Here is a 10,922-nt window from a genome sequence, read left to right on the forward strand (position 1 = left end):
TGATTCAGAAGTTAGATTTCGATTCTGTTCAAAAGCAATATAATGTACACACATTGTTTATTCAATAATAACAAGTTTAGTAGCGTTTAGTCATTGTTCCAGTTTAGTTTTCATTTTGGTAGTAGACCGACCCAGTCTCTATTACAAAGATTCAACGAGAAGATTGAGTAGAGGATCCGCCCCTGAGCCTGACAAACTCTAACGAAACCCAAGGAAAGGATTGATCAACCCGTTCACTTGCAAGCCGTCGAATGTTTCCATGCTCCATGTTCTCTGTAAACTTGTATCAATTTATATTTCATCTAATAAAGTCCGTTAAATTCGATAGATTTTTATGCAGCACTTATGGTAACCAATCCACTAAAGTGACTGCTGGTGTTTTCATTAAAACGTATTTAATCCAAAATCTTTACAAGGAAACTTTGTTGAACACTTAGGCAAATCATTATCTCGAAAGAGTTTTAATTTGATTAAGGGCAACTATCCCGAAAGGGTTTTGTCATGTTCAAAGCCAATTAATTAGAGGTTCCGTCATTTATTTCATCTTTATAATTCGTACAAAGTTTAAAGTTGTTTTCTTTGCTTAATGCAAATGAATACATTCGTTTACTTTTCTAAAAAGTCCTAAACGTTCCTATCTTGCAAATTCATTCTTAAATCAGAATATTTTCTAACGTTTTCATACTCTAATCTAATTCTCATTCTAGCAATTTCAAAACCAAAACCGATTAAACGATTTTTCCATATTATAAACCTTAAAGTAAATTTAACCGATTATAAATAAGTTTTGTTAAAAAACGTTCCCTGTGGGATCGATATCTTTTATTACTACAAGCGTATACCGTGCACTTGCGGAAATCGCTCAACACTGACCCGTCGTCCAGCCACCAGCAAGCAAGACAGGTCGACGTCCTTGCCTAGAGCTCAGCAGCCGGACGCCGTATACCGCAACAGGAAGGGGACACGGATGCATCTATTCTGACGCCTGCTGCCTGGCCGCAGTAACAACCAGCGGTTGGCGAAAATTATGAGTCGACCGAAACAGGGCCGCCCGACGCCGATGAGGGACGTTCGAACAGAAACTTCAAGCAGATTGGGAAAAGACAAATGTGGAAGCCACCAGCAAGGGGATCAGTGAAATGTAATATCGACGGTGCCATCTTTAAGGAAGCAGGGAGCTGCGGGATTGGGGCGGTGATCAGAGATGATACAGGTACTTTCCTATTCTGTAGCAACAGTTCTGTTGCAAGCATTAGAGAACCTAAGGTGGTCGAGGCATTAGCACTCCGAACGAGTATGATATGGCTTGCCCCTATACGTTACACGAACGTTGAATATGAATCATATGCTAAACTTGTTATTGATACAATTCACTCTAACAAACAGGATATCTCGGAGTTTGGTACGCTTATTCATGATTGTCGAGTTATCCTAAGTTCTAATACTACTTTTTCAATATCTTTTGTTTGTCGTTTAGTGAATCTACTAATTTAATATTGGGGTCATGCATTGCCCACAACCACCCATGTCCTTAACTGAGTACCCTCCAAATCTATAACTTCTATTCCGGAGTGCAAAGAATTTCCCCCCCACTATCGATATGCTTTCAAACTCGTTTGGGATTGGGAAAGAAAAGAAAGAGCTCTCTCACTGCAATATGAGTTATGCACAAGTCATAAACCTGATTTAAGTCATATTAAACCTTATGGTTTCCCCGTTTTTTCTCACAACACCGGAAGTAAGTTCGAAAAACTAGGATCAAGAGGTAAAAACTCAAATTCCTCTTTTGGGAACTTCCAACATTCTTCCATGTCAAAATCGCCTAAAAGTAACTAAATTTACCAGTTTTCTATCTAAAAGGAGAAATGATTTCGTCCTATTGGAAACCTGCAAAACTAAATTAGAATATGCCGAAGATATATTTTGCAAAGCTAGCTTATAGCAAGTATGAGAAATGATGTTACTTAAGAAACAAAGGCAAAATTTAAACTGCAGTCAAGAGAATCGGTTAATTAACCGCCTATATATAATATAGGAATCTAATTAATCATTTGAGTAGAATGAGAGATTAATTGATACTTTAAGGGCCAAATGGTGCCTATTAAATATATATTAAAAATAATATTTAAATTTAAAGATAGGTTGTAAAACCTATGATTTAGAAGTTTACAGTAAGAAGGTAAGAAAAAATAATATTTTAAATCACACCATTAAATTCTGATTAGGTGTATAATTGAAAATCAATAATAATTTTGCATTTCATAAAAGGTACATTTAATCGATAAAACACAACCTTTTAAAATACAATTTTCCATATCGAAATCATAAATCATTTTGTGGACATTTTATGTTTTTGGTCAGTTTATGAACTAAATTGATACTAAAATTCATTTTACACTGATGCAATTTGATTTTTAGGAAACTATATGTTTTCAATATGTAAATGTAATTTTTAAAGGACAAAAATACCAGTAATTGTCACAATAAATGTAATTTTTAAAGGACAAAAAGGCCAGTAATTATCACAAAAACTTGCCCCCATAATTTAAATATTTTATTTTATTAAGGAAATATGCCATATATATCTATTTCCAAAATTTTAAACTACATGCATCTAATTTGTAAATAAGGAAAATGATAAACATTTGTTGTTGTACTTCTTCTTAAAATTAAATTAGAATTATTTTCTAATAAAATTAGTAAACTGAAATTTAACATATATTAATCTAAAAGAATCCTTAATTATTTTAAAATATATAGATATGCTATTCTATCCTGTTATATTTTTAAAAATAAAGTTTTGTTAAGTTGGTGAAGCTCTTAACCTGTTGGTTGGGAGCTTACCTATGATCCTAGAGGTTATGGGTTCGAATCACATCCGGGTGGGGTGGGTTAAGGGTTTTTCTTTCTCCTTAATGTAATTTTTTTTGTTTAATGTAAGTGCATTAAAAAAAGTTATTTTTTTTTAAAGAGAAGTAAAATTTTTTTTTTTGTAGACAAAAGAAAGAAAACAACAAAGCACAACTTAACCTGGGATCAGCCTAGGAAAGCTGACCCCGACCCTATCTTCAAGAAGAAGAGAAGAAAGAAAAGAAGGAGGACTAGAAAGAGTGGTAACTCCCAGCATCCCCTCATGTCCAGCAGCAGCCAGGCGATCAGCAATTCGGTTTTGCTCTCTGTAGATATGTCTGAAATCAACAGACTCAAAGACGGAAACAAGCCTCCTAATGGCTTTAATGAGGTTTCGGCTATTCAGACAAATAGCATGATTATCGGAGATCATATCAATGGCCTCCTTATTGTCAGACTCCACAGAGAGCCTCTTGACACCCAGACTCCTGGCAAGCTTGATACCAGAGAGGATACCCCACAGCTCAGCTGAAAAAGACGAGCCCATACCCAGGTTATGAGTGAAACCAGACAACCAGGCTCCCCCTCCATCCCTCAAAACCCCTCCAGCCGCGATTCTCCCACTAATGAGACAAGAACCATCCGTATTAAGCTTCACCACCCCATCCTTAGGCCTAACCCAACCGACAAGATGAACCTCTTTCTTCTGAGTAGCTCTGGCCAGGGAATCCCCTTTAAAACTATCAATAACAGAAAGGAGCTTTTTCGAGAAAAACTCAGATAAGTTATGATTAAGAACCTTCCTCTCACCAAAGATTTCCTCATTCCTCCACTTCCAAATTTGGTGGCAAATAATAGCAAAGATAATATCCCCATGCTCCAAATTGGCCAGTAACTTCCCACTCACCCTAAAGTAGAACCAGTCAGTCTCAGGATGGGCAAGGAAGGAAGGAAGAATGTGAGGAGGGAGAACTTTCTTCCAAACCTCAATACTCTTAGAGCAATCCCTAAGAGCATGGCAAAGGGTTTCAATATGGCCTGTACACCTACTGCAGGCACCTGAGACCGCCAGATGCCTTCTGTGTCTATCAGCATTGTTAAGCAACCTATCCTTCACACCCAGCCAAAGGAAGCTCCTAATTCTGTAAGGGATCTTCAGGGCCCAAATGGATTTCCAAGAAATCAAGGGATGAACAGACCCATTACTAGAGAAGGCTTCAAAGGCAGATTTGCATGAATAAATGCCATTATTGGACAGGGCCCAACAATGTCTATCCATGTCTTCCTCTTGAGTGCTTATCTTGACTCCCCTGATTTTAAGGAGAATCTCCAGGCTAAAGAATGACTCAAACATAGGCCACATCCAGTTCCCATCAGAGTCAACCACGTCGGCAATCCTCCAATTATGGATACTGGAAGGCGGGGGGAGCAACAGACTTCCATAAGAGGTCTATCCCCAATCCAGGTGTCAAACCAAAAGCTAATGGATTTACCATTTCCCACTTCCAGACCAACGCCTGAGCAGAACTCAGCAAAGACAGCGCTAAGCCCTTTCCAAGTAAATGAGCAATTAACCACTCTTTCTTTTGGTCCTCCAAAAATCTTATCCTTTCTGTATTTACCACAGAGCAATCGCGCCCAAAGAGAAGAGGGGCACTGCCACATATGCCAGAGGAGCTTCATCAATAAGACTTTGTTGTTATCCTTAGCATGTCTAATACCGAGACCACCCATGGTCTTAGGCTGGCACACCTCCTTCCAGGGCACCAGGTGGATCTTCCTACCTTCTCCAGACTCATCCCAAAGGAAGCGGCGGTTAATCTTGTCCAGATCATTGAGAACCGGCTCAGGCAATTTACAGGCTTGCATGATATGATTGGGAGCCGCGCAATTGACAGATTGAACTAAGGTAAGGCGACCAGCCAAGGAGAGAGAATTGGCTTTCCAACTAGCATATAACCCATTAGTTCTATCTAGAGTCTCTTTAAAGGAAGCTTTGGACACTCTGTCACTGTGGAGTGGAACCCCCAAATACTTACCCAAGGAGTGAGTAAGGGGAATACTAGACAAATCACTAAGCCTTTTGCAAACACTCCTATCCATATTCTTAGAACAGAGCATCCGAGACTTATGGATGTTAATCTTCTGGCCCGAGGCAGCACAGAAACTATCAAGAATATTCATGATGACACTAATTTGCTCTTCATTCCCTTCCACAAAAAGCATCACATCGTCTGCGAAAAACAAGTGGGAAATAGGAGGGCAAAACTTATTAATAGACACAGGATGGAGGGTCCCATTATCCACTGCCTCTTGAATAAGGAGGGCCAACCTCTCCATAGCTATAACAAAAAGAAAGGGGCTCATAGGATCTCCTTGCCGAATACCCCTAGAAGGAGAGAACTCCTCAGACATATCTCCATTAATCAGGACTTGGAAGATCGGAGAAGAGATACAATCTTCAATCAGCCTTCTCCAGTTCTCAGGAATGCCAACTCTATTTAAGCTATCCATAAGAAAACTCCAATTCAAGCGGTCATACGCTTTCTCCAGGTCAAGCTTAAGAGCCACAATCCCTTTCCTACCTTTTCTCACCTTCATAGAATGAACCATCTCCTGGGCGATAACCACATTATCCATCATTTGCCTGCCAGGGACAAAGCTACCCTGGTTCTGGCTAATAATCCCAGGAAGGATAATCCGGAGTCTATTGGCTATAATCTTAGTAACAGTTTTATAAATAACATTACAGAGACTGATTGGCCGCATTTCTAAAAAAGAAGAAGGTTTCTCAACTTTAGGGATCAGAACCAGGAGGGTTTTATTAACCAGACTGATGTCAATGGAACCCCCAAACACCCCTAGGACAAAGTTGTAAACGCCTTCCTTGACCATATCCCAGTGTTTATGGTAAAAACTCGCAGGAATACCATCGATCCCAGGAGCTTTAGTAGCTCCAATACTGGAAAAGGCGAGATCAATCTCTTTTAGGCTAATAGGACGAAAAGCTTCTTCCCTAACATCCTCCTCTAACCTTGGAAAGGGAATCCCAGAATGGGCTCTATTCAGATCTACCTCTTCAGCTTCAAAGAGGTTTTTATAGAAATCGAGAGCAAGGCGGTGAATGATTTCCTCCTCATAAATCCAATCTCCCTTGGAATCTTTAATAGCGTCGATTCGATTTCTCTTCCTCCTGATAATAGTAGAAAGATGGAAAAATCTAGTATTCCGGTCGCCATCCTTAATCCAAGCTTTTCTAGACTTCTGGAACCAGAGGAGCTCCTCTTGTCTGAGCACCGCTTCCAACTCATTCTGGAGAGATCTAAGCTGACAGCTCAGACTGTGCTCGAAACGAACCTCCAAACAGCGCTGAATCCCTTCCATCCTACTTAATAGATTATTTTTCCTCCGGATAATATGGCCAAAGATGTTTTTATTCCATCTTTCCACCTTCCTTTTGAACTCCTCTGCTGCCAGAAGAACATCAGAATGGGGTTGCCAATTATCTTTAACAAAGTACCCAAACCCAGGATGGGCATCCCAAGCAACGAGGTACCTAAAAGGTCTGTTCCCTTTCAGCCTATTACTCTTCACCATTCTAACCAGGATAGGACAGTGATCAGAATGCCGGAAGGGAAGATTCAGCATGTTCAAATCAGGAAATCTGTAGAGAGCAGCCACATTCACATAAGCTTTATCCAATCTAACAAACACACTATTCCTTCTCCAAGTGAACTTATGACCAGCGGCTCCCAAATCAGACAGCCCGCATAAATCCATATTTTGCTTATGATTAAGGCACCGGTTAACATAATGATTACCCCCCCTCCTTTTTGATCACTCATGAGAGCAATATCATTAAAGTCACCAGCAACTATCCAAGCATCCACCATGCTAGTGCTGATAGTATACAAAAGCTCCCAGAGACGTTTACGGTTAGAAAGAACCGGATCAGCATAAACAAAAGTCACATAGAAGGGATTATTACCTGGATAACAAACCTTACTATGGATGCATTGTTTATCCAGATTAATAATATCAATTCTAATCCGATTTGGCTTCCAAAAAAGCCAAATCCCCCAGCCCGACCAGTAGCCTCTGATCTGATACAACTCCAAGACTTAAATTTACTCACCACCTCATCAGCCTTGACCCCACTAACCTTGGTTTCGAGTAGGGCAAAACAAGAGGGATTAAACTGCTTGATAAGATCGTTAACATGAATGCGGGTAGCCTTACTAGCCGCACCCCTAACATTCCAAACGCAAAAATCCATCAGAAAAGAGGATACTGATCAAGACCCAAACCTTAAGCAAGGTATTTGTTAGGGGCTCCTGAGAGCCTAGAGGAGGTGCCCGCATGTCCCCTCTTATCCCAAGACCCCAAAGAATTCTGGCTCTTTTTAGGGTTAGCATTAGGTTTCTTCAATTTCAACTTGTTAACTCCCATAGCTTTCAAAGAAGGACAATCCACAGGAGTTTTAGAAGTATTGACTTTATTGGTTGTTGCTCCACCTCTAGGGCCAATGACTAGGGAGTTTACCTTAGTAGTAGCTTTAGGATCGAAAAGAGGGTTGATAGAGTCACCCAAGATGGAGTCATGCTCGGCAGATTCCAGGCCCGGCATACTTAACTCCAAATGCTTATTAGATAAAGCATTATCCTGACTCACATCCAGAGCCAGGACACCAAATCTCGACCCTGATCCGGAAGTAGAGGCAACCTCAGCACCAGACCTGGAATCAGGGGCCCTAACCTTGATTTCAGGATTAATCTTCATAGAGTACAACTTCTTACTGATGTCAGAGCTCTGGTTACGAACAGTAGCAACATGAGGCTTACGTCTAGCCGTCCTTTTGGCCAGCATCCAAGGGCCAAAATTCTTTTCTTCAATCTGAGGCTCAGCTCTACCTATGATAGGCACCACCACCTCATCAACCGCATTCCATTTCCTAGGGCATCCCTCAAAGGTATGACCAAACATGCCACACTCAAAACAAATATTGTGAATCCCTTCATATTCAATATGAAAGACTTTATTTCGAACGTTGAATTTGGACAAAAGAGGCTTAGCCAAATCAATATCTATACAAACCCTGGGAAACTTGCCTCTTTCTGCCCCAACAGTAGTTTTATCAATATGGTGGACTTTCCCAACTAGACCACCAATTTTATTCAGGAATCTTTCATTATAATACTCTAAGGGAAGACCTGGGAATCTAACCCAGGTTAGGATCCTGTTAACCGAACAGTCATGAGGGTCGAAGTTTGGAACCCAAGGTCTCAAGGCCAACACATGATTGGATATGATATAAGGGCCACCATTGACAATTCTATTATAATCCTCAGCCTTTGTGAATTTGATGACATAAAAGTCATTTTCCAAGTCAGTAATGGTGACCTTCCCTTTACCTGCCCATTGGGCTTGAATCCTCTGAGCAAAATATTTAAAGTTTATTCTTTTTCCAAGAACCGTGACAATTAAAGACAGTTTCCATTTTGATCTTAAGACACGTTTGTCTTCAGAAGAAAGACGGATCACCGGACATAGCGGGTCATCTTGCTCCCCTTCCTCCTCAGTATCCGAGTCAGAAAAATCCACCTCAGAAACATCCTCGCTACTGACATCTTCCACCATGGGATCTTCCTCACTCATACCTAAAACTTTGTCTCTCCAGGATGACTTCCCAAGACCGATCCTATCAGAAGGATTATCCCCCGAAGCCACCGAATCCACCGGTTTCCCTCCTCCTTTCCCAAACTCACCAAATACTAAATCTGATGTGCTCTCCCCTGCTCTCAACGTAGCATGAGCGGCTACAATGGCCTTCGCGGTCTGCGCGGCCTGCGCGTCCTGCGCGGCCAACGCAGCCTGCGCGGCCATCGTGGCCTGCGAAAAACTCCCGGCCTGCCCTTTCAGCGGGGGTTTAGCGGCAACCCCTCCACGCGCACCATCCGTAGGCCGCGGCTCCCCCGGCTCATCCCCGGGCTTCCTCTCCAGCTCCACCAAAACGGAACACGGAACGCCCTGGGCCCCGGGATCACCTCCTCCAACCCCTAAGACATCCAGGGACGCCGCCGGATCCGCTCTACTCCACTCCCATCCGAGCCCGTCCCTCACCTGTTTCGCCTTAGCACCGCCGCCCCCATTTAAAGGCGCCGTCGGATCCAGAACAGCCGGCCGCCCTCTTTCCCTACTCCGATCCCTTTCCCTCTCACCACTCCCTCGCCTCGCAACCGGCAAGGAAGCCGAACCCCCATCGCCCTCCGCCCCCTCCCCTTCCGGCCCCGGATCCACAACCCTAGCCCTCCCCGCCGTCCGATCCCCGAACCCCTAACCAGATCGGCTGCCATCTCCCAAAGCACCCAAAACCCTAGAGAAGTAAATTTTTAATTCTTGACGAAAACGGTTTTCCGTTTTAAGATGGTAATAAATAAGAAATTAAATATTGTATGCTGCCACGTTTGAGAAAGGCAAAGTAGTCAATTTCATTTATTTTTGGGGAGAGAGGGAATAGAAAGGGTTATTTTAGTAATTGAAACAAAAGTTTTCCTGACAGATCACAGAAGCAAGGTGTATAAAATCCTGGAAACTCATCTTCCTCACCCAACCCAAACTTAACCTCTCTTTTTCTCAATTCGGAAAATGGAAACTCAGCAGATTCAAATTAACAGAGAAGAAGCGGAGATCTTCAACGGAGAATCCATCTGCAAGCAGAAATTTCTTGATCTTCTCGACGAAATCAATCTCCCCAAGGGACTCTTACCGCTCGACAATCTCACTGAGGTCGGGTATAACCGCACCACTGGCTTCGTCTGGCTCAAGCAGAAAGCAAAGACGCAGCATAAATTCCAAGCTATCGGAAAAAACGTATCTTATGATACAGAAGTGACGGCGTTCGTGGAGAAGAAGCGGATGCGACGGCTGACAGGGGTGAAGAGTAAGGAAATTCTGATTTGGGCTACCATTTCCGATATTTATATTGATGATAAAGATCCTACCAAAATCACTTTCGGTAATCCCACGGGGATTTCCAGGTCACTGCCTGTATCAGCTTTTCAGCTTCAGGAGAAATGAATCATTTTCTTCTTTTATAAGATAACTATAGATTATTAAGTTATTCTTAACTTTTATTGTAACCTCCACTTTCATATATTTTAAATAAAATGATTAATATTTAGAGAAAATATTTAATTAAATTAATAATAAGTTAGTTTCTTTTATAAATTTAATAAAATAAAGTATTATTATTTAATACTAAGAATTATAATTAGTATAGAAGAAAATTAATGAATTTCGATTGATTAATTTAAAAAATTCTCGGAAATAAGCCTTACAATGATTAAAAACACATCTATACTATATATAGTAGCGGAACCAAAGAAAATTTATAATAAGTGTTTTAGAAGACTTTTCGTTTAGTTGGCATCGTAGGTAATGCTGTAATCGAGCCTAGCCGAGCCGAGCTTTGGCCTGTTCAAGCTCTGCTCGCTATAAAATCAACGAGCTCGAGCTCGAGCTCGAGCCGAGCCCGAGCCGAGCTTCGAGCTTGTTTCGAGCCTAAATCTTCTTTTGGACTTGGTTCATTAAGAAAATTATCTAAACCATGAATTGTTTGTAAGTAAATTGTTAATTATATTTGTGAAGTTTACTTGCAAATAACTCTTTAATTGTGTACATAAGCTCACAAGCAAAGTTCGTGAATAAATAAACAAGATGCTTACAAATAGTTCGTCTATTACTCATTTATTATGTTTGTGAACGAACTCATCTAATAGCAAATGAAATAATATTAAGTTTAGATATTTGTGAACTAACACAAAACTATATAGTTTTCTATAAAATTAAAATTTGTTCATAAATGTTCTAATCGAGCCTGCTCGCAAGCTTTCGAGCCGAGCTTTGGCATGCTCAAGCTTGGCTCGTTTACGAACCGAGCCAGTAAATTGTGTTCATGAGCGGCTCGTTTACAAATCGAGCCGAGTCGAGCCGATCATCGAGCCGCTCATGAGCGGCTCTGTTCATTTACAGCCCTAATCATAGGAGATAATATATGAGTTTTATTTTTATTT

At 41.1% G+C, this 10,922-nt stretch overlaps 1 protein-coding gene across 1 annotated transcript; it reads left to right on the forward strand.

The window, feature by feature from the left end:
- The first annotated feature begins 9,433 nt into the window (after positions 1-9,433).
- LOC136233725 (uncharacterized) lies at positions 9,434-9,999 on the forward strand. Its single transcript, XM_066023429.1, has one exon. It carries the CDS (start codon positions 9,496-9,498, stop codon positions 9,925-9,927), a length of 432 nt encoding a protein of 143 aa, XP_065879501.1. The 5' UTR covers positions 9,434-9,495; the 3' UTR covers positions 9,928-9,999.
- Positions 10,000-10,922: the final 923 nt, after the last annotated feature.

Source organism: Euphorbia lathyris, chromosome 6, assembly GCF_963576675.1.
Source record: "Euphorbia lathyris chromosome 6, ddEupLath1.1, whole genome shotgun sequence".
NCBI lineage: Eukaryota > Viridiplantae > Streptophyta > Magnoliopsida > Malpighiales > Euphorbiaceae > Euphorbia > Euphorbia lathyris.

Bases quoted from the DNA above. Each gene is read 5' to 3' on its own strand.
- LOC136233725 (XM_066023429.1), top strand. From the start codon at position 9,496: ATGGAAACTCAGCAGATTCAAATTAACAGAGAAGAAGCGGAGATCTTC.